Here is a 24,521-nt window from a genome sequence, read left to right on the forward strand (position 1 = left end):
GATATGCTAATGCTGTGAACTCATAAGTTTGAGGGGCAGACGATTTTATGTACAGCAAAAAACATAGAATTTCCGTTGAACAAAATAATATAAATGATAATACCGGTGAATGTTTAGGCTTGCATAAAGCAAACAAAATTACCTGGACGGGATCCAACTACTTCGCAGAGAAGTTCATGCTCTGTACCAGCTGATAATGGCTTATTTTCACCTTGCAACTTCACCCATAACGGACGAACTGAAATTTAATAATAAAAAAAACTTTGTTATCTGTGTTCAAATGATGGATGATTCATAGACAGAAAATTATCGTCTCTCATCGAATGTAATTAATTTCAACTTATAATGGCAAAGCTTGCGACGAAATCTGTTTTAGAAGGTTCTTGCTGTTTATCGGTATTTATGTGTCTACTTTCCGCCTGATTGAATTCATGAGAATTGCATTTGTTTATCCGTTTCATTGTTCTCAGACTTCAAAAATTTCTTAGGAATTTCTAATCTGTATTTATGCTAGTGGAAGATTACGTCCTGGGGTTTGTACGTTTTTATCTGGCCGAAAGGGAACGTTTGTATCCCGCTTAGAAGTCAAGGACATAATCAAACAATTACGTAAGTTGTTTTAATGTGTATGCATGAAGAATGTTGTATTTACATTGTTTGGAATTCGATATGCAAAAGTAGATTACATTGGATGCTGTGAAATAATATCATTACATAAGATAGCAATTTTGCAAGAATACCTATCTCAAAAGTGTAACGGATCCACTAGTTATACTGTAGTATACTGTACAGTAAATGCCGTCAGTGAAATTATGAATGTAAGAAATATAAAAAGAATAATCCTGAACCAGCATTTTTTTTACAATTCATAAGCTAAAACTTATCCGCAATTTTCACAAAAATCTCAGATATAAAACTTTCCAAGAAACGCATAATATTCTGTAAATAGAAGCCAACAACGATTTGCAATGCAAAAATATAACGTCAATCGAGGTAATTTAATATTGTCGAGATTTTTCTCGCTAGTACTTGAGAATGGTCATTATTGTAATGTGGTAAATCACAATGAATATTCATGCTTTACACTACTTGTTCGCATTCATTCAACTTTAAGATGTTTTGTACAGTTGTCTGGTCGAATACGAATAATCGAGGCATTGTATTATGACTGTAGAAATAGTATTGTTAAATAGGTCAGGAACTGTGTGCACTTTACTTGACATTCAGAAAATATTATTTGAAATCTTATGGATCGGTTAAATTCAGAATTTTTTGGAAACTGGGACCTCCAGCAATATAGTCTATAAGTCTTTCTCTGAACATTTTGTGATTTTTATTATTCCATCCATAGAGGTTCCATATGAGTTTATTTCGAATCGTCGAATAAAAATTCCATTAAAATGGAATTCCACCAATACATAAAGGCCAGTGTAAGATCGATTCCATACCTAAAAAATCGCGTTTTACCGTGAAGCAAGAAGCCAGGAAAAACCAAACTCACTGGGAAATCCAACTCACGGGAAATCCAACTTACCGGGAAATCGAAATTGACGGGAAATTGCAATTGATGTGAAATCATACTGATCGAGTAAACGAACTCACAGTGAAATCGAACTCACCGGGAAATTGAAATTGACTTGAAATCGAAATTGATGGGAAATCATACTGACCGAGAAATCGAACTCACCGGGAAATTCAGCTCGCCGGGAAATTTAACTCATCGGGAAATTGAATTCACTGGGAAATTAAAATTGACGTGAAATCGAAATTGACTGAGAATCGAAATTGATGAGAAATCATACTGAGAAAGAAATCGAACTCACCGGGAAATTCAGCTCACCGGGAAATTCAGCTCACCGAGAAATCGAACTCACCGGGAAATCGAAATTGACTGGAAATTGAAATTGACTGGAAATCGAAATTGATGAGAAATCATAATGACCGAGAAATCGACCTCACCGGTAAATTGAAATTGATGGTAGGTCAAACTCACCAGGAAATCGAACTCAACTGTAAAGCGAAATCGACACGGAAAACTAAGTCTTAGTTGATTACATTTTCTTACAAACTCAATATCCCAGTGAACTAGATTTTCGGTAGATGTGTAGCTATTTTACTTTATTTATTTTAAGGAAAGTAAATTACAAAAAAGGTCATTCAAAAAATACGGTAGAATTACCAAAAATCGGGAAATGGCCGCAAATGACTTTAGTAAAATCGGGGAACCGGCCCTGAGCACGCTCAAAAAGAACACTTTTCGGTCACTTACCCAGCATTCAACACGGGAAAAATAAGTGTGTACATATAAGCTACGAATCACATGAGTTAGTTGATGAAAATTAACCATCGCTGTGCAAGCGAGCTCGCCAAATGAGACCCACTCTTTTGACTATCAAAACCGAATCACGAGACCGATTTTCAAAAACTTTTGTTCCCCTGAAAGTGTGTTTAAAGACGCATCTTTTGACGCCCAGGTCACTGATGTTAATGATGTGCTTAACCCTTAAAAACTAGATTACCCTTTCACGTTGGCATCGATTGCAAGCGCTTCTCGGGCTCGTTCTCTCCAACCACTTGACTAAATTTGCTCATATTCAAAACGAGACTCCTATTTTGCATTTCCTTTGACAACAATTGAGTTAGCGCGTTTATGTTTGAGGTTTTGGTTGAGTTTAGTGCCGAAAACTGTCTAAAAACTAGCCAAACTCAGAATTTTCCTTCGAACGAACCTCCCCAGAACAAAAACGCTTCAAAAAATTATATAAAAAAATACGGGTCTCTTTTTTTGAACCATTTTAACTCTCTGATAGCATGCCGATAGAATCTAAAATAATTTTTCAAATTTGAACAGGCCTAGGAAACGTACGAATATCGGGAAATGATTAGAAATCGGGAAATAACTAGAAATGACCAGAAATCGGGAAAAGACCAAAAATGGGAAATGACTAAAAATATGAAAACGTACGGAAATCGGGTAATGATTAGAAATGACCAGGAATCGGGAAATTACCAAAAAACAGAAAATCGGTCCTTGCAATCGAGAATTGAGTGAAAAACTAGAAAATAGTAAAAAGAAGTAGCTAAATGAAATGAGTGTGAAGAGATCAGAATCAAGAACAACGGGAATTGTAATAGTGACCAAACAAAAAATTTCGCTCGCGATTTCAGATTTTTAAGCAACTTTAATCGATTTTCTTCATTCTAAAAAGTTGAAATGGTGTAGCTTTACTTAAAATACTTTTTCCTTTGTACTCCGTTCGCGCTTTTTATTTTTTATTCTTACATTTACATTCGTATGTAAGACTCTATTCACAAAACTTTTCCCTCGCTTCGCTCGCGCTTTTGGATGACATAAATAGCCATAATCATTGTTTGTCAACATTATCGAAAAATTATGATGAAATGATGCCACATGTGTTTAGGAAAATTAAAGAAGATTTACATAGGTAATATGTACATAGATTCAAAATTTCTTTACCGGGAAATCCCAATATTATTAGCGGGAAATTTAGTCAAATTTTAGTGGATACTGGGAAAAATCGGGAAATCGGATTTGTATACCGGGAAGAAAACATTATTTGCACACGCGCATTATGGATTGCTCAATAACTAGGACAAACACATTGTTGCGCTTAGCTCAACTCTAATGTTTTCTATTTATAATATTTGTTTCATTCAAACAACGCCTCTCAATGAAATTCTCATGCATTTCAAGAGTCGGGCCAAATTTTCAACGATTCCATTTAAGTAATTGTATTAAAATTGAATTACGCTTCCGTTTAATACACAATGAGTGGGATGTCCATTAGGATGTTCGTTCACACCGAATCAGTGATTCATCATCTAAGTGTGTGCCGGTGTATACAAAATTTCTAATTAGAACACAATCACTTAAGACAACCCCCGAAAGTTAAATGAAATTTGCAAAAGCTCACAATCACATACAATGTATACAGGACTCGAACGTGTATACCATTTTATTCTTACTAAATTAACAACCAGTATAAATAGCAATCCACTGAAAAAGACATCCACGTATCGAGATTTGAGAAGAGCTTCATATTTTTTCGCTCTGTGTTGCTGTTGTTGTTCGTGAAAACCCTTTTCTTCTTAAATCAAAATCATGTCTGAACTTTTTATATAGAGTATTAACATTGCCAGTTGCACAGAAATAATTTTCTAGTGAAAAGAGCTAAATCGGATTTCTCTAAATGTAAGTCATCTGGTTTTGTATAAAACATTTTATTTGTTTTATTACCTAAAGGATTCTGATCTGGAATTTTTGTACTATGTGCAACTGAAAGCTAAAACGATATTATATGTTAGCACATTTACATTTTATACACCAACAAATACCAACTTCAGCAACGAGCAACGATGAGAGCTTCTCTTTTTTCCGTACTTTTGTTGGTTATAAGCTTAAAAGATATCACATCTACCCCATTCTATATAGAATAATAGTTGGAGTTAGTTTTTTTTCCCTCGACTACCGCTCGCAAATGTTGTACGATACGATCAATAAAACATTTGGTGCTATGAAGTCACATCACCAGTGTTGAGTGTACCGCATCTGGTGAAGAACTTTATATGTGCGGTATGTGAACAATATATTGAATTAACTGTAGCTTAGATATGTAATTTTTATTTGTAAAACTGAAACTTTTCACTAAAATGTGCAGCATTTTATTGTTTTTTCACAATTTAATTCAATAAACTTCTAACCCGATCTTATGTATAGACGGCAAAGAATTCGAATCTAGATCTTTATTTCGTACAAGGTTAAAGTTTAAATGGGTTGCGAACATTGTAAAGAGAATTAATTGAAAAAGTGTGAGCAGACAATTTCGATTAACCTCATAAGGTAAGCGAGGGTATAGCTGACCGTGCAGGTGTATCTGACCAGCTACATTATTTATCAGTTTTATTTAACGCAAATTAACGTTCTAATTAATCTTTAGAGCCTAAAGATTAATGTTTTCATGAAAATAATGCGATTATTATGTTTACTTATTTGATAAAACCATAAAATAAACCAGTGCACCATCTCAGTACAAAATTGCACATTTCTTAAGAAAATCGTAAGATCGTTGTGGTCTAATTTAAGGTTTTTATTGACAAATGAATTATTAATGGACAAAGTTTTGGTGTTTTTAGGTAGTAAATAGTTCGACAATTAATATTATTAACATAAATAGCGTCTAAAAGTTAATATTTGATTAATGGGAAATCTTTTTTTGTCAGCAAAATTATTCTTTTTTTGCAGCAAAATTATTTTTTTTATCAGCAAATTTATTCTTTTAGTTCAGCAAATTTATTGCTATTGTGACCAAATTTAATTCTTCGTCTGCAAATTTATTTTTTTGAAGCAGCAAATTTAATCTTATTTTGTCAGCACATTAATTTTTTTGCAATCTGCAAAATTAAATATTTTTTTAGCTATTTTTTAGCAGCAAATTTATTTATTTCTATCAGCAAAGTTAATACTTTTGTCAACAAATTTATTTATTCGTCATCAGCAAAATTAATTGTTTAGTTTAGCTATTTTTTAACAGCAATTCTATTGATTTGCAACAGCAAATTTATTCTACTTTTGTCAGCAGATTTATTTCTTGTCATAAGCAAAATTAATTGTTTATTTTAGCTATTTTTTATCTATTTTTGGTGATATGCTTTTCGTCACTAGTGGTGAAATGGACACCAAAACCCAATGCTTATCGAGCAACACCTCTAACCATTCGGCTATTGAGATATATAATCGCAGTGTAACAATTTTCAAAAGTTCATTTTTCGCAGCTGGTTGCAGAAAACGTTGTATGCAACACGTTGTGAAAGTGGTAGTTTTTGTCACATGCTTCGCTCGCTTCGCACGTTTGATAACATTACATGTAGTGACACAAACTACCACTTTTCGCAACTAGCTGCAGAAATTACTATTTCACGTCTTACGTCAACGTAAATAGTTATTGACACTACACGGACAATTCATTTCTTTTTACGAAATGGATACCAATTTTCATTGCACTTAAAAAGCGTTTTAACACGTCGAGCGATCCGGCCCATTGCCCCGGAGCGAAGCGGAGGGCCACAATGCGAGCCGGGCGCCGGAACGGTGTCGGTAACTTAGGAGTTAATTTTTTTTCTCTCGCATCGTCTAATAATTAGTCTGTGTAATTCATTGCCCATAAAGAGCGTTTTAACACGCCGAGCGATCCGTAAACTTAGTTAAAGTGAAATTATTATGAAAGGTGTGCATCCTAGAAATTACGCATAGCGAAATTACGAAGCCCCATTCAAATCGAGGGATAAATGCTTTTTTAGGCACTAGGTGTGTAGATTGTCACTCGATACCGCAGGTCGAGCGTGACAATACACATCGTGTGCCTAAAAGATCTATCACCGAGTTATGTACAACGTTTTTCGCAATAAAGGCAACGGAAAGTTCTACTTTTCGTCGCTTGTTGAGTTGACGTTTTCGTGTTAGTGGTGTTAGTGATATAATTTTATATGTCCTACTGCGGGACATATGCTGATTGAAGATAGTAATTTTCCTACTTATAAAAAAATAAATTTGCAATTGAAACACTAATAAATTTGCTGACAAAAAGCAATAACTTCGAGGTATTAATTTTGCTGTTCGAAGGCATTAAAAGTGCATATTACAAAACAATAAATTTGCTGACTACAAAGTAATAAATTTGCTGCCAGGGATTTGCTGCAAAAGAATTATTTTTGCTGCTTAAAGTCAGTAATATTGCTGCTCAGAAAGCAATAAATATGCTGTTCGAGTACTAATAAGTTTGCTGAAAATAAGACTAATTTTGCTGATACAAAACACTAAATTTGCTGATAAAAAAGATTAAATTTGCTGCTAAAAAAATAAATTTGCAGAAAAAAAGAATAAATTTGCTGATGAAATAAATAATTTTGCTACTAAAAGAATAAATTTGCTGACAAAAAAATAGATGCCTTTGATTAATTACATGGTGGTCAAAAATATGCCATGTTTGTGTAGTTGACCGCACCAAATTCCGTACATTTTTCTTCATGTGACAAATTCACCTTCCATATGTGTATTGTTGTGTACAAAATGATGTGATTAAAATTCGTTGATATTTTGTGTTTTTATGAGTTTTTATCATTGAAATTGGTTAATATCAGTGAATTAAGAGTGAAAATGTGTCGAATAATGCGAAATTATTGCGAAAAATGTGAAAAATGTCTTAATTTTGTAGCGGTCAACTACTGCAACAAGACTGGTCAGGTATAAAAACATCCGTTTTTTAGTGGTCAGCTACTGCATCAAAAACAGTGCTTCAGTAAAATCAGTTTTTTACAATAAAAATTAATTAAGTGTCAATATTTCTGATATTCTACGGAATGGGAACAGATCAAATTAAATTCTGACGAAGGAAAAACTTAGCTTCATCGAAATCATCCTGAGATACTGATGACCAAAGTTGAAAAATTGCTTAGCCGGTCAGCTACTACCTCGCTTACCTTAAGTTAATGTTTCTTTCTAAGGCTTATTCTTATTCAGTTTTTCTCTTTTATTGTTATACCTATCGGAGTCAGCTAATAGGCTACTTCGCGAGGAAATAAACGCACTCACTTGCTGTGGGGATAAACAAAAAACATAACCGGACATACCGAATTTTCCGAACATTAATGTTTTGTTTTTACGAAATTTTGTGTAAGAAATTCATTATAAATGTAAATAAATAGTGAAAATTATGAAATACTGTGCAAATAAGCCGTGTCATCGAGATTTCATCCGAAAACAAAAAGATTCATTTTTGGTTTGGAGTGATAAATATCCGATGCGAAATCGTCACCAAAAACCGAACATGACAAAGGTCACCGAAAACTTAACGACACGACTTATTTTTACACTATTTCGTAATTTTCACTATTTATTTACATTTCTAATGAATTTCTTGCACAACATATCGTAAAAACAAATCTTTAATTTTCGGAAAATTCGGTATGTGCGGTTATGTTTTTTGTTTATCCTCACAGCTAGTGAGTGCGTTTGTTTCCTCGCGAAGTAGCCTATTGAAAAAGAATATTTCCTAAAATTCAAAATTAAATTTTTTATATTTAAATACAGGTTTGTATGTAGGTGGTACCGTGGAGAGGTGTTGCTTATTCTGAGAAATTTTGTACTCAAGCTGAGATTTAGAAAGTTTGGACCGATTCGGATAAAAAAACCATGGTAATTTTTGTCTCCAATTCACGGTTAAATTAAAAGGAGGACGGTGAAATTGAATAAACAAAAAATACTTCAAGCAACAGGTAAGGCTCGAAATGGTCGAAATTCATCTTTTTTACTCATTCACGCACACATTAAAACGGTAACCTTTCATAGACGGCAATGACAAAGGGATAAAAAGATGAAAACGAGACTTTTCATTTTTATCCCGAGTTATGTAATGGATGTTACTTGCTGAGGGCGTCGAAAGACGTACTTCAAACATGAAAAGTACGGTTTTCGACGCATGTAGCATGTAAAATCTATTACTTCCCAAGTTTTAATATTTGTCTTACGGTCTTATTCGATAAGGGTACAGCGCACTGACACTGAGCTGAATATTAGTAGTAGTAGTAGCAGTAGTATTTATTTATTCGTTTCATCGTAGTTTTGTACAATATTAAATTAAAAAGGAAAGAAAGGTAAAAGCAATTTTGAAATTTGAACAAAACAAATAATTTAGAACATCAATTCCAGCGAATTTCTTCATTTAAGGAATTTGATTGATAATTAACACTATTATCATTAAAATGAAATCATAAAATCAAAATTATTCATTAATCGACTCAAAAATCTCTTTCACTCCATTTTGAGTCAATAATTAATTACAACTAGGATAGCAAACGTAATTTTGATAATTTGACAAGTTGGCTCTCTTCCAACAACCACAGCTTCATTTTTTTAATAATTATATTTATATGAGCCCAATCTGACAGTTAACAGGTACGAGATTTTTGTTTTCCATGTGACGTCTGGAATTAGAACACTAATGTGGATACAACTCGTAAAAAATAGGATTGTGCCTGAATCTTCCTGACTCATATTTATTCCTGTTGGGTGTTAATTAATTATATTTTGGACGAATAACACGCCAAAGTGGAAACGAAAATTCTCGTTGACATTTTAAAACACTTTTCTTTTGATTCTTGAACCAAAACTGGAGTTATGACATGTACAGAAACTGTGGGAGTCAAACGATATTGATGACAATATTGAACCTTTACGAAGTTCTTTGGTTCATAATCCAGATAAGGCCAGATTTCTAGCAAAATAAACACTGTTAAGAAATGTTATCTGAACAAAATGTAATAAAAATTTAAAATTTATAATTTATGTCTGCAATAATGCAAGATTGCCTTAGGTAATGCAACAACCTTTCCATATAATATTTAAACAATTTTGTGTATTTTTCTCTTATTGTGCGTCATTAACGAATCATGTGAGTTTGTGTTTTTATATTTATTTTATTGGTATCGTATGGTAAATATTGAGCAGCATTTAAGAGGCATCGGTACTTGAAGCCTACATTTGCGTATCTCGTATTTCAATGTTGATGATATCTTCTCATCAGAATCCTTCTTAAAAAATGTTCGACCGCCATAACAACCACGAATATGTTAATTTTCAACAGAAAATAGATTTGCTTGCAGCAGTTTGGCCAGCTCTACGAAAACGGAACAGTTTATGAAAATTTCGTTAAACTGACTTTTCTCAGAGGGGGAAACTAAGCGAGCAAACATTGGGACAGGCGCTATTGTTGACCAATAGAAGGAATTATTGAACCAATAGAAGAAAAGAGTACGCAAATGGATGCGCCAATAGACGCTAATGGAAGTAGGTGGGACAGAGTTTTCTTGCGTAGATTCCCCTCGCTTTTCTCAGAGCTGGAGCTGGAGATAAACGACTACAACCAAAACGAATTTTTATTTAAAGCTAACACAATGGTGGTCGTTATTGCGGTCGTACATTTATGACCCGTAAATGTATGCTACAATTTTAGCTCAGCATCGATGCCTCTTAAGGCAAATTCATAGTATAAACAAATTTGTGTAATTTGCAATTTGTGTAATCTTTTTTTATTAGGTAGATGCTAGTCGCCCGTACGGACGAATAGCGTCAGTAGTATAAGTAGACTATTCGTCCGTACGTGCGAATAGTTTTAGTATTATAGGCATACTAATCGACCGTACGGACGAATAGTCTCAGTATTATTTGGTCGGCCGGCCAAACATCATCACTGTGGCAGGTGTACGTGCGATTAGCATCCTTATAATACTGACACTATTTCTTTGAAAAACATTATACTTACTGCCGGCCGGCCAAACATCATCACTGTGGCAGGTGTACGTGCGATTAGCATCCTTATAATACTGACACTATTTCTTTGAAAAACATTATACTTAAATAAAGTTGAATTAAGCGAAATGATATATGTATCGCCACCGTTTACAAACATGATCGTCACCACAGCCAAAAAGTACGTGCCCAGAAGATATAGGAAGGAATTCAAATGAATGAGTTGGATTTTACTGTATTTGTCGATCAAAGAGAAGTAACAGGCATACATAGCTTAAGAGAAATTTTAATAGGAAGGAATACATTCCGTGCTGGTGCTGGTGCGAAGAGAACAACCGTCTGTACTGCTGCACAATGAGGCTAAGGAAAATTAAAGTCCCGGAGCAGCTAAGGAGCTTCTAAAATAATTGGATGAAACAAGGAAGAAAAAGTTGACTCAAACAGTTGAAAGCATGGACATGCAGATCGAGCAGAATAGCATGAGCTTTGATTCGAAAAAAAAAACGAAAATGAAACCGAATAGAATCGCACGAAAATTGGTACAAACGTTAAAAGCTCCGCACGACAGAGATTTACTGAGCCGAAAAAATCGTGATTTCCGAAAAAAGACACCAAAGAGTAGCGAAATCTCCAGATGTTTCTCCACGACGAGGCTCTAAATATCATGAAAAACGGACGAGCTAGTGGATCCGATTCGATCCACCCAAAATTTCTAAAGAATTCTGGACCCAGATGCAGAACATAGCTTGCAGGCTTCTTCACGAACATAATCAAGACGAACATCCCACCACGAGCGTTCAAAATAACAAAAGTAATGGCACTTCTAAAACCGAACAAGAACGAAGAAAAACCAGAAAACGTGTCCTGTACAACCGAATGGAAATTGAAAAAATCCTGCTAGATAACCAAGGTGGTTTCCGTACCGGACATAGATGCGATGACCAGGTCCTTTCACTCACCAACATCGAAACTGCACAAGCAAATTTCGCAAGTTTTTGTACGCCGAAGACAAAGCATATGGGTTCCACCACAAAAAAATTCCAAGAATTGAACAAAACATTGAACGAAGACATGGTAAATTACGTTTAATACTGCCGGAAGTGGAGATTAATTCCAAACGCATCGAAAACCGTCGCATCGGCCTTTCACCTGAACAATCGCGCAGACTCCTTAGAGCTAAGAATCCGGTTCAACGTCTCGTGTCTAAAACATGAATTCAATCCAGCCTATTTGGGAGTCACGCTCGACCGTTCGCTAACTTTGAAACAAGAACAAAATCAACACAAGAAAAAACTTGCTGAACAAATTAACCGGCACCACTTGGGGTGTATCCGCATGGTGCCAACAAACAATGAATACGATGAATACTGCTGCTCCTCGTGGATAAACAGCGCACACACACAAAAAGTAGACACACAACTCAACGAAGCCATTGAATCGTAACTGGTACGGTCGGATCCAAACCTCGCCATGGCTCTACACTCTCTGTGATAAAGCACCACCAGAAGTAAGAACACGCTTTTCTAGAGAATACCAAAAAGTCCTGTCGATTCCCAACATACCTCTCGGCTGTAATTCCGGAAACCGTCTATCGCCACAGCAACGCAAGTACACGAACACATCTTCGACACCAAAGATGGAAAGTGACATGGTAAGACTCTGGTATGCAAGTAGTATTTTTCGTTTTCGCCACGTTAGGACAAGACAAGCTTAAGACGAGTCCTGAAAAAATTCTGCTTTCGTCACAAGTCACGAACTACGTTTTCTGTGCCGTAAGGATCATAATGAGACGAAAAACAAAACAAAAACATTACAACAATTTCAGCTTTTCTTAGAAATCACTTTTCGATCGTAGGTGCAGTGACGAAATACGTCGAATTATGATTCTAAGGCCCAGAAACTCACACTGGTGCAATTTAAACAGAATTCGTACGGGCGAATAGTCGTAGTATTATAAGAGTACTATTCGTCCGTACGGGCGAATAGTGTCAGTATTATAAGAATATTACTCGCCCGTACGGGCGAATAGTCTTAGTATTATAAGAATACTATTCGCCCGTACGGACGAATAGTGTTAGTATTATAAGAATGCTATTCGCCCGTACGGGCGAATAGTCACTACGTTTTTATTATATCTAAGGCTTTATTTCCGAAATGTTTTCATAAATGTTATTGTCTTTCACGGACATACCTACCATAAAAGTTCATGAAATTATGTTCTCCGGAGCGTGAGCTAGGTCTCTTGAAGTGAGCTCTTATCTGGCTACTCGGCCGTACAGTGAACGTGGTGTATTTTGACAATATCTCGAGTAAATTTTGACCGAATTTCATGAATTTTTTTTTGTTTGAAAGGTATTAACGAATGTAAAGCATCGGTACTATTTCCGGTCTCCTAACAAAATGGCTGCCGGCGGCCATATTGGATTTTATTAAAAGTGATATATCTTGGTAAAAATGGTACTTGGAGAGTTTCTGTAAACATGGAAATAATTTGTTAAGTGTGAGGGGTTTCAGGGATTCCATATATGGACATCTATATATACCTATATACAGCTATATTGAGCTATATACAGGTATATAGAGCTATACAATAGCATATTCCTCTGTGAAATGTTTATTTATAGTGAAATATAGGTAAATATAGCGGTATATAGCTATTTAAATAGAAATTTATGAAATTTGTCTTCGTACGGGGCTGTCTATATTGCCTCCGGCAATTTATTTGTATATGATAACAAGGCAAAGAGTGGATAATGTAAGTGATTTTAAAGGCTTTTGACACGAATAGGTATTTCGTACGGGTCGGCGTTAGCTATGTTTTCATAAAAAAAATTTCCCTGATTGGTACGGTCAATACCTATCTAATAAAGCTAAAACAGACGAAATATGTTCAAATGTGGCCGACCTACAAGCAAAAACTGCTTGCCGCCCTGTACCTGTACCACACCAAGGGGTCTAACTCACGAGTCGGTCATCCGATTTCCATAAACTTTTTTTTGTCGATCGGTATTGTAAATACCTTTTATTTGACGTATCACTTACAAGTTTAACGTTTAAATGTCCGGAGATATCTTCGAAAAACCGTAAAGCACTTATTGGGCCACAGCTCGGGAGGGGTCGATCCAAAATCACTCATCTTCGAACTTAGCCTGTCTTTTGACATTACCAAACGGGAAAAAAAAGAATTTTCAAAATCGGATGCGTTTTACTCAAGTTATCGTGCAGACAGACAGACGGACAGACGGACAGACAGACGGACATTTTTTTTTCGCGGATTTGGCATCTCTAGACAACCACAATAGGTTTCCCCTTACTCAGGGAGTCCAATTCGACGTGTTACAAACGTATGCGTAAACCTATAAGACCCCAGTACTTCGTACGGGTCTAAAAAGATTTCGAGTTTGCGTCTTGTCATTATAGTCATTTGAAGTTTCCCTGAATTTACGACCGTGGCATTTTTGAAAAAAAAATTGATATGAAAGCATGTGCCGTAAGCTCTCGTTAGATATAAATATATCCGATGTACATCCCATAAATGTTTTGGAAAAACCCAAAGACTGAGTGACCAGATTGTGCTATTTTGACTGACTTGAGAGATGCGGATGCATTTACAAATTGTTAAATCGGTCTATTCGGACTACTCTGGAGTGGAATAAGCCAACTGACCTTAACAAGTCCGGGTCAATCTGCTCATCCCTATGGTAAAGCCATGATTTCTAAAAATGATGTGTAAGATTGTGAATTACGGGATTAGAAATTCAAAATTGTCTTTATACAACGCTGTGGTGAAAAGTGAACCTTTTCACGCATCGCTCAGGTGTAAAAGGGTTCTGTTTATCGTTTGTTTCCTTTTTATCTTTGAATGATTTCCTAATGTTAGCGACTAGAGATGAGCGGGCATACCTAATTTTTTTGCCCGCGGCGCCCATTACCCGTAAATTTCAATTTTATAGCCCGTGCCCGTGCCCGCACCCGCAGATTTTTGATAAGCCCGCGCCCGTGCCCATCATTTTCGTAAACCCATTTCAATACATGCTAGAAATTATCATATTCACTTTTATTTTCTCTTTATACTCACGTATCATTTGATTACATTGATTTTTAGATTGCGATTGACAATAAATTTAAATCCTGCTCATAGTAAAACATTAAATTTGATCTAAAATTTTCTGAAAACATGAACACCGGGCTTTTAACGGGCATCGGTTAGGCGCCCGTTATCAAATTATTAAGGAAATACCCGTGCCCGTGCCCGAGGGCGCCACATTTCGGGCAACCCGCTCATCTCTATTAGCGACACCGTTTTATCTATAGTGTGCCAGTAATAAGCTACGGTACGGAACGTAGAAGTACTTTTTATCTCTCATTTCAATGTCAGATGTTGTGTGTCGGAGCGAAGGCTGCGTTCAAACGTTACCTAAACATTTTTTGTATATTACACCATTTTGTAATAACCAAGTTTCTACCATTTAAAAAATGTCTTAAAACATTGTATTGTAAAATGCTGCTGACATTACATCTAATGGCAAAAACAACCCCATTTCGCAGCTTGTTGCACCAACTACTATTCCATGATGGGCAAAGCTACGTACCTTTCGAAGAAAGCAATTGCCGACAAGACGTCTAATGCGTCAATCGGACGCCATAGATTGAACAGTGACTCCCTTGCTCGTATCAAAAGTGATGAAACTTAGACATAAGAATTTTAATGGTTTGTTGTGATTTTTTCTTCTTAAATTGTGTTCTACACAGATTTGTTTCAACGATTTTTCCGTCTTTGTCGGAGAAAACAGATTTACATTGCATCAAAGGAAACAACATTCAAAATAAAAGATTAAAGCAAAATACCCTCTGGACGCTTTTCGTTTTGATTTTTTTTCAAATTTTTTTGTACCGCAAACATTCATCAATTTATTATTTAGAATTTCGCTATAATCATAAGACCGGGATTTTGCATTTTGTCTTCTGCTTCTTTTTTGTTGTTCTTGGAAGATAATTTTTGTAAAAGCAAACGAGAATAATTCCCGGAAGAAATTTACTATCTATAAAATAGATGCCATCATGCATGAAATTCCGTTGCAATTTTTACATTTCAAAACTTAATGCGCGGAAAGAGAAAATAACTTTTCTTGGGTTTCAGAAAAAGAAAAATCTCTGAACAAAAATTTGTCCCACGACAATCTATTCGACGGTATATTAAGTTCCGTTCTACAACGAGTTAATTTGAAAAATGTACGAAAGCACTGAAGAAACTTTGTCCGTCGTTTCAAGTAGAGAGTTTTCTTCGTCTCCTCTTTTTTTTATCAAATGACAAACTTATTTACATTAAAAAATACGCTAGCATAAAGAGGAGTGTAGTTACAACAAGTTAAAACTTTCAACGACAAATGTTAAAGTTAAATAAAACGAATCGCAACGAACATATAAAAATATTTTTTTTATACTCACGGTTCATATTCAAAGTGACGGCACTTCTTATGGGAGTTGTTACGTTATTATTCGATGCTTGACATGCAAGCACTGCATGCAGATGCTGGCGTTGCAATTTTTCTAGTAGCAAAACATTTTTGACTTTTTTCTCATTCGTCACCGTGTATGAGTCGTCTAGTAGATGGTTTTCACCACGCCACCATGTCAGGTTCGGCTGGGGACGACCTATAATCGGAATAGTTAGAGTGAGAATACTCAAGTGCCATTTTAATGTTTACTTTGTACACAGTAACACTGTTAAGTACATAGAAATAACCGGAGCGAAGAAAAAATTTTGCATTTGTGTTTGCAACGGTTGAAGTTAGGGACCATTCATAAAAAACTTAACGCTTTTTCAGTGTTGTTAATTTATTTTTAATGACAGCACTGATAAATGTTACGTAATTCATATATGATCCCTTTCTTAGAATTTGACGTAATAAACTTACCTCCAGTGGCGACACATGTCAATTCGACGTTAGCACCTGTTTCAGAAAAAGGGAGACAAGCAATTAATAAATTTTAGTTAATTGATAAATATTGAATGGTAAGATCGACAGATAGTCTGATGGGTCGGGTACTTTGTGCTCTACAAGTTTATGACCGGCAGAGTTTTACTTCAATTGAAAAACTGTTAATTTATAGATTGTCTTGTGAAAAACCGGTAACATCACTGTAAGGTATAAAGGCAAGTATATCTTCTTAGATCGAGCGATACACGATTTAAAAGCACAGTGAGTAACGTCGCGTCGTTTGGAAGTGTAAAAATGAATTTTTATTTTTAAATAATAAGGCTGCCACAATCATTGAATCTGTTACTTCTATTGTATTAGTATACAATCTTCTACTTCATTAGTTTCACCTGGGTTTCTATATATGAAACATCATTTGCTACAACTCATTACTAATTTATGTACTCGCTGTTAGTAACAGATGAATTAACGATTTTACAAATGCAATAGATTTGGCCACAGCACTGATGCTATGATTTGGCGCCTTCTGTCATACCTTCTAAAGTTAATGGGGGTTTCCGAATGTTTCCCTCATCTAAAAAAACTGTAAACAGCTGAAAACCTGACCGAAGTGATGATCTTAATGATTCAACTCACCTTCATTGTAAGGACCCAGTATATAATGCGGTATATGAGCTCCTTTATCATCTAGTATCAATATATTCTCGGGGGGAACTGGAATGGAAAAAAATATTTTCAATTTGATCAACAATCATTCGCTTGGTACTTATCTTAAAAGCTATCAAACTAACGAATGCTTTGAATGATGTGAGTATCGAATTTCGACTTATAAAAAAAATATCTAGAAACTAGTTCACCCGACGTATTGATTAACCGTGTTTTTGTGAATCTTGTCGCTGAATAGTGTAACCCAATTTCAAATTCAACAGAAAAAAAACGAGCAAAGCTGAACCGTCAAGTGATTAATTCATATATGCTTACACTCGGAAAATGGATGATGCAAAGAGAATCCTTTATTATACGCCAGCAAACATATACCCTTCCAATTCCACACCACTCAACTTGTGCCAATTTAATGTACTTTAACAGGCAAAAAAGTCATATTAAATTCGTCGAAGCGAAATATTTACACCGAAAATGTTACCTTTTTGCCTTTGATTTTCATTTTCGAAACACACAGCCAAAAACTAATTAATACAACGAGCATGTACACATTCTCCCCAAAAACTCAATTTTCCAAACAGAAAGTAAATCTCTTTTCCGTTCGCATCACAGATTAAACCGATTAGAATTAAGCGCGGCACACTCACACACACACAAATCGATATTATTTTAGTCGGTATGTGAGCGAAGATTACTTAATTTCCATCTATTGAAGTTAATTTTCCGCATATCATTATTATTTTGTCAAGGTAAAAACTCCGACTCCTAGGAAGAAAATCGGAAGCTCAAACGATATGTATTCTAATATATATGCCGGTTGGTATTATAAATGTATAATGGTGCAGTATGAAAGCTCTCTCTCTATTTCTCTCTATAACTTTCATGTCGTTTGGCATGTAATGTACACACAGTTATAGATGAAATAGACGGAAAATTTTGGAATTTGGAAATCGGAAAATGGCATTAATACATTATTCGACATTAATACACCATGCTGTGCGCGCTCTTTCCGTAGGGTGGGTATAGTGATTAAGAATTTTGTTTTTACTGACGAGCACATACGTCTACACGGTATAACTATATGGCATATTGCTATGCGATGATTGTGAATGAACATACGATGGCTGCTGTTAATGACTTGAAGCTGAGACTTGATGAAGTCAGGTGTGGTATTGATTTTCTGAATTAAATTAATTTCGAACAACAGCATTTGACTTGTGAGGGTTGTAAGCGTTAATTTGTGTTAAATGGGTTGATTCGATTTTTTTTTTGTCTTCGTCGGCAATGTAAGTAATTGAAATGAAACGAATCGAGCAATCGAACACGATTAGAAAATGATTCGGGTTTTGGTAATGGTTCGATAATTTCATTTTTACATTTTACATTAACCAATTTTAAATGTTTGTGGGTTTAGCAGGTGGTTTAGAGGTGCTTATCAATATTCGTTGAAATTAAGAAGATTGTATTCGAATGTTAATATTAAAGTGAATTCTTCTCGCGTTCATTTTATTCGAATCCTACTTTATGGCTGGATTAAGTCAGCATTATGATATTTGGACTTTTTAGTAGATTCTACAACATTTAAAAACGATTCCCTCCATACACTGTCTGACATTCTGTTTTTGGTGGATTACGTTGGCTCTGTGTTATCTTCGTATAAAGTACGAGGTTATTAAACGGTTCGAACAATTTTGTTCAGACATATTAAATCAGCAAAAAAGTTTTTCGTTTGAGAATGAAGTGGTTAACCCTATTGTCACGAATGACCTTAAATATTATAAAACTGAAAGACCCAGTAAAAATTCTACTTGGCGCCACCGTATTTCTATCGAGATTAGGCCATAAAATGAGTAATTTCTATCAAATAATAAAGATTTTCTCTGGAAGATAATCGAAATTTTTTGGTTCGACGGTGCACAGAAATAGTTTTATAGTCTACAGTCAAAGGCTTTTCACAACGGAGGCGAAGAAATTCCTCCGCTGAAACTTCGAAAGCCTTTGTTGAGAAAAAGTTTATGTTTACCTCGGGAAATAAGTTGGAAATTGCATTTTTGAGTCGCCCGTCTCAAACCACTTAATTCGCACGCGATCAACTTTCTTGAGGATTTAATATATCTGAACATAATTGCACGAATCGAAATTGCATTTTATTATTTAGGGTAGCCTATAAAAAATTTCGAAACGAAGTTTAATAAAATTAAATCTACTGCTTCGATTGTTCAAAATATTTTCATGTGTTTCATACTTCAATAATCTTTTACTTCAATAATCTTAACACAAATTTTGCTTCAAAGATCTCTAACAGACATCGCATATTATTATCGTCGTAGTCGATAGCAGATGTTTGCAGTTTCTATTCTAAGGTCGATTCTAAATTTCGGCGTTCAATGCTTTCGACCGTTAGATCAGCGCTGGAAATTTTTGTTACCGGGTCATTTCAGGTGAACCTGGCCGATGACCTATATAGATTTAGGTCTTGTCAAACTTAGTTTAATTTTCAGGTCGACCTGACCACTTGTGCTAACAACGGACAGTCTCATCTTTCAAAGATAAATTGAAATTGAATTGATCTTGTTGTGTATATCCACCCACTTTCCAACGAACAAACAAATAACATTTTTAGCCCCGTACGAAGTACGAAGGGGTTTATAGGATTACGATGCCGTGTGTAATTGATGGAATTCGAAGCAGACGGTAAGGGCAAAGTGTTTGCCTATCACGGTTGGTTTGAAACGAGATTAAATAGGGACCGCCGACCACCAATAATTTTTTTTCATATTTATAATGAGTGATGGGTAAGAAAAAATTAGCCCGAACCCCTGAGCCGTTTCTGAGAACCAGTGGATGCGCTGCCACAAGTAGTCAAGCACAGCCTGAGCACAAACTTTAATGGGGATCGGTAGAGGGAACAATTCTAAGATATACTGTGTAAAAAATATTTCTTTCGGTCATTTGCTCTCGGAGCAATAACAGTTGAAAGTCAAAATTTCACCATTTTCGAAGAGTGATGTATCCTTGACAAAGTGACCGAACCAGCCAGTCCAGATTGATTCTAGACGCGGTTAATAAGCTCTTTCAAATGGCGAAAAAAAAATTTCGAAAATGTTCTTTTAAGTTACATTTTCAGAGAAGTTAATTTTTCCGCTACCCTCGGTGAAATTTGGCCACTTCTGTACCTTTCTGGTAGCCTTATTTCAAACTTATTTGCCCCTAATATTGTAGCCTGAGGAATAAGCTTTTCAACGATACCAAACATGCCATACTTGATCCACAACAAGTACTGATGATGATTCAGTTTTCAATCGAAGTCAGTCTACTCGAAAATCCGGAGCCCTCGAAAACGAAATTGTTAAATTTCAAGGTAATATTACAATTGAATGTCTTTTACTCAATTATATGTATGGTACAGACTCAGAAAGTCATTAAATTTTATCGCATACGCGGTGTGATTCCCCGAAAAAATTATTCACCTAGGATATATAAACAAACATTATACTTCTGTAAATTGTCAAAGTGTCATTCGCATATCTTGTTGTCTCGTTTTCGCTTATGCGATAAAAAAGAATATGCACGTATGACAAGCCGTCTCGGCAAGCCTCGACCGCTTTTTCATACGTGCATAGTATTTATTACTACTTTTCAAAAAAATCTTGAAATTTAATAATTTCGTTTTCGAGGGCTCCAGATTTGCGAGTAGAGTGACTTCGATTGAAAACTGAATCATCATCAGTACTTGTTGTGGATCAAGTATGGCATGTTTGGTATCGTTGAAAAGCTTATTCCTCAGGCTATAATATTAGGGGCAAATAAGTTTGAAATAAGGCTACCAGAAAGGTACAGAAGTGGCCAAATTTCACCGAGGGTAGCGGAAAAATTAACTTCTCTGAAAATGTAACTTAAAAGCGTCTGGAATCAATCTGGACTGGCTGGTTCGGTCACTTTGTCAAGGATACATCACTCTTCGAAAATGGTGAAATTTTGACTTTCAACTGTTGTTGCTCCGAGAGCAAATGACCGAAAGCAATATTTTTTACACAGTATATCTTAGAATTGTTCCCTCTACCGATCCCCATTAAAGTTTGTGCTCAGGCTGTGCTTGACTGCTTGTGGCAGCGCATCCACTGGTTCTCAGAAACGGCTCAGGGGTTCGGGCTAATTTTTTCCTGTGTGATGTTCTTGTCCATCACTCATTATAAATATGAAAAAAAATTATTGGTGGTCGGCGGTCCCTATTTAATCTCGTTTCAAACCAACCGTGCTATGTTCATAGATAACGAATCCGCAATAAAAATTTTGTCCGTCCGTCTGTCACGTCGATATCTTGAGTAAATCAAATCCGATTTCAAAAAAAAAAAATTCCCTGAAAGATAGTCAAAATAGTGAAGCTTAGTTCGAAGATGGGCGATTTTGGGTCGACCCTTCCGGAGCTGGGGCCCAATAAGTGCCTAACTGTTTTTCGACGATATCTCCAGACATTTAAGCACTGCACTTGTAAGTGAAAATTTATGAAAATTGGATGACCGACTCGTTAGACCCCTTGGTGTGAACTAGGTACAGGGCGGCAAGCCGTTTTTGCTTGTAGGTTGGCCAAATTTGAACGTATTTAGATGGATTTTGCTTTATTAGATAGGTATTGACCGTACCAATCAGGGAAATGAAATTCGATTCACCGGAGCGTGAGCTAGGTCTCTTGGAGTGAGCTTATATGTGGCTACTCGGCCGTACAGTGAAGGTGGTGTTTTTTGGTAATATCTCGAGTAAACTTTGACCGAATTTCAATTTTTTTTTGTTTGAAAGGTACTAACGAATGTAAAGCAGCCGTACTACTTTCCACCTCCTAACAAAATGGCCGTCGGCCGCCATTTTGGATTTTTGTAAAATCAATATAAATCGGTTAAAATGATACTTACTTAATTTTAGGTCAATTCGAAATTTGTGTTACATTTGAAAGGAAATTACGGGGCTTCGTAATTGCGCTATGCGCAATTTTTAAGACGTACACATTTCATAAGAATTTTACTTTACCGACGTTTACGGGCGCAGTAGGCTTACGGTAAGAGTAGGGCGACGGACGAACTAGGGTCACGTACGCAATAGATGTACGGGTTTGTACGGGGCTCAGTCGCAGCAAACGCTCCGACTGTTCTGACGGCTCGTTTTCATATGAGTTTATGACAACAAAAAATGAACATGGCTGCCCTTCAGATGTAGTTGTCGTCGTTTTTTTTTATTATTTGTCTATCTCTGTCCCCGGGTATTCCCATTAAAATATAAAGACTTTGGGTCAGTTAATTTAATTTTTAAAATATCGAGGACGGACGTTTCGAGAGTATTAAGCTGTAGGGAATAAACATGAGCACAAATTCATGAGATACACAACGAGGGTTGTTAAAGGTGACCGTGTCGATATGGTACGAGACTAACCGTAAAATACGGATACATAAAACTAAACCAATGTGATGTTTATAATACGAAATGCAGGCTCTCCAATATTGGGGAGGAACTTTTGTTGTTAGGAAAGATATTCAATTCACTTAGCAACTGGGGTAATGCCTCTGGTGACTGTTATAGGTTGGATTACATTTACCAAGAACATATCTTATCGAAAAGGAAATTTTCTAATTTAAAATAGATTTGAGGTAATATTAAGTTAGGCTTTAAAGCGAAATCAATGTTATGGGGTCAGTGAACATTCATTATTTTATCTCAAATGTTAATTTAATACAACAAATGGGACCGTTCTATTATGTATGGATGTATGTATGTTATATCTAAAGAAGGTAGCCACAACATAAATATTATACTCACTTATCACAGTAAGATTAAATTTGGAATTTCTTGTTGGGTTTTTCTGAAAGTCCACTCTACACCTAGAAAAGGTAATTAAATTTTCATTTATTGACCGAATTACCTAAGTCTTAAGTAAACAACAATGACAACGGGATGGGGAATGGAAGAGGATTTGTGGTGGTGATTACATATTATATTGTAGGAAATATGGATGAGGAAAGCGAAATCAAAACAATTGGGATTAGAAATATGAATAAATTAGAAGCTCACCTATATATTCCTGTGTCGGAATTTTTCACAGCCTCTATGGCAAATGTAGCGGGATTCGCTTTGAGTTGAAAAAATCCACGTCCATTTAAGATTGTTTCATCGGACCAATGTGATCCGGTTTCTATTTTAAAATCACGTGCATCAAAACTAAAATTAAAAAAACATTTGTTGAACAAATCACATCCAGTTTAGTACCATCAGCCAGTCTCGAAATTGTGAAATATAAAGCTACGGACTCCGGACTCCACTAGCTGGTCCACAGACCTTTGTGATTGCTTTTTATCATTTAAAAAACGTAAATCTTTATTTAATAGAAATCTGGTACTTCAAATGATTCACTTCACATTCACGAGTGTGACCAGTTGACCAGTTTCAGTTTGACTTTAGACATGTTACTTATCGTATCATACACTAAACTTACCTATATATGGGTGTAGTAAGGCCATCTTTATACCAAATAACTAATGTTATTTTATCGTCATCTATGGGTGGTGTGACGTCGCATGGTATTCGTGCAGTTGTACCTTGCACAGCTTCGATGAAATTTATCGGCACTGGAAAGACATAAAATTATAAGATTTATTGAAATTCGAAGCAGTGACATAGTATTAAAAAGCTTCGACTTAATAGAAATACATTTTCGATGCATTCACCTTTAGATTATCGCCCTGGAGTGATATGAAATATAATTTTTGGAAAGAGACGGATAAATTCATGTTCAGTTCATAAAAATTGAGCAATTTTATGTGGAAAGGGTGTACTTTGTGTAATCTGAAATTATGCTGACGTATCATATATGTCTATATGCGACACTGTGCGTTACGTAGAATTTTAGTACAATTGTAGGACACTGACATTGTTTTTCTTCAACAAGAATTATAATCTCTAAAAAAAATGATTTTCTAGGTTTCATCACCGAATCAATGGATACACGAAGTAGGTGGGGTGGAAACGTTCAAAAATAAACGTTAAAAGGAGTGTAACATGCGGGTAGGTCGATTTGGCGAATGAATAAAATATGATATACCAATACACAAATTTTGTTATTTGTGTGTATACAGAAGTGCGAAGAAAAGCGAAAACGGATTAATAAATATTTGTTTACGTCCTAGTGCGTAAAAGTTAGAAATGAGGATCCCACTCCTGTATATAAAATCATGGCTCTAACTTGAGCCTAAACTGGATTTTTTCGCATACGTTGTGTTGTCAACCTCAACTTCCTTCTCATCGGGTTAATAATTTTCAAATCTAAAGTCAATGAAAATAGCTACTGCGTGCGGATTGATTTTTTTATATCGTAAAATTGCCTCCGGAAAATGAGTTTAAACGCTCATGTCAATGAAATAATTACAAATCTTTTACTTTATTTTTGATGCACTTTCTTTATGTAGAGGCCGTATTAGTCAGTGCTTGTCATTTATTCATGAAGTCGCTCTTGATGACAAATGCTACCGCCCATAACAGCTTACTTTTTTTGTTTACCCATGGTTTTTTTTGTCGTTGTCGTTGGCAACAGATGAGCTGTTTCAAAG

At 35.6% G+C, this 24,521-nt stretch overlaps 1 protein-coding gene across 2 annotated transcripts in view; it reads right to left on the reverse strand.

The window, feature by feature from the left end:
* LOC119071992 (nephrin-like) overlaps positions 1-24,521 on the reverse strand; it is a 67,965-nt gene that overhangs the window by 19,658 nt on the left and 23,786 nt on the right. For both annotated transcript variants that reach the window (XM_037177114.1, XM_037177113.1), the window contains exons 4-10: positions 23,411-23,543; positions 22,990-23,136; positions 22,738-22,799; positions 16,903-16,980; positions 16,243-16,278; positions 15,773-15,979; positions 143-238 (exon numbers count right to left, since the gene is read on the reverse strand). In XM_037177114.1, coding sequence (XP_037033009.1) covers positions 143-238; positions 15,773-15,979; positions 16,243-16,278; positions 16,903-16,980; positions 22,738-22,799; positions 22,990-23,136; positions 23,411-23,543 — 759 coding nt within the window. The remainder of the gene's footprint in view (positions 1-142; positions 239-15,772; positions 15,980-16,242; positions 16,279-16,902; positions 16,981-22,737; positions 22,800-22,989; positions 23,137-23,410; positions 23,544-24,521) is intronic.

The sequence above is a fragment of the Bradysia coprophila genome, assembly GCF_014529535.1.
Source record: "Bradysia coprophila strain Holo2 chromosome IV unlocalized genomic scaffold, BU_Bcop_v1 contig_5, whole genome shotgun sequence".
Classification (NCBI taxonomy): Eukaryota; Metazoa; Arthropoda; class Insecta; order Diptera; family Sciaridae; genus Bradysia; species Bradysia coprophila.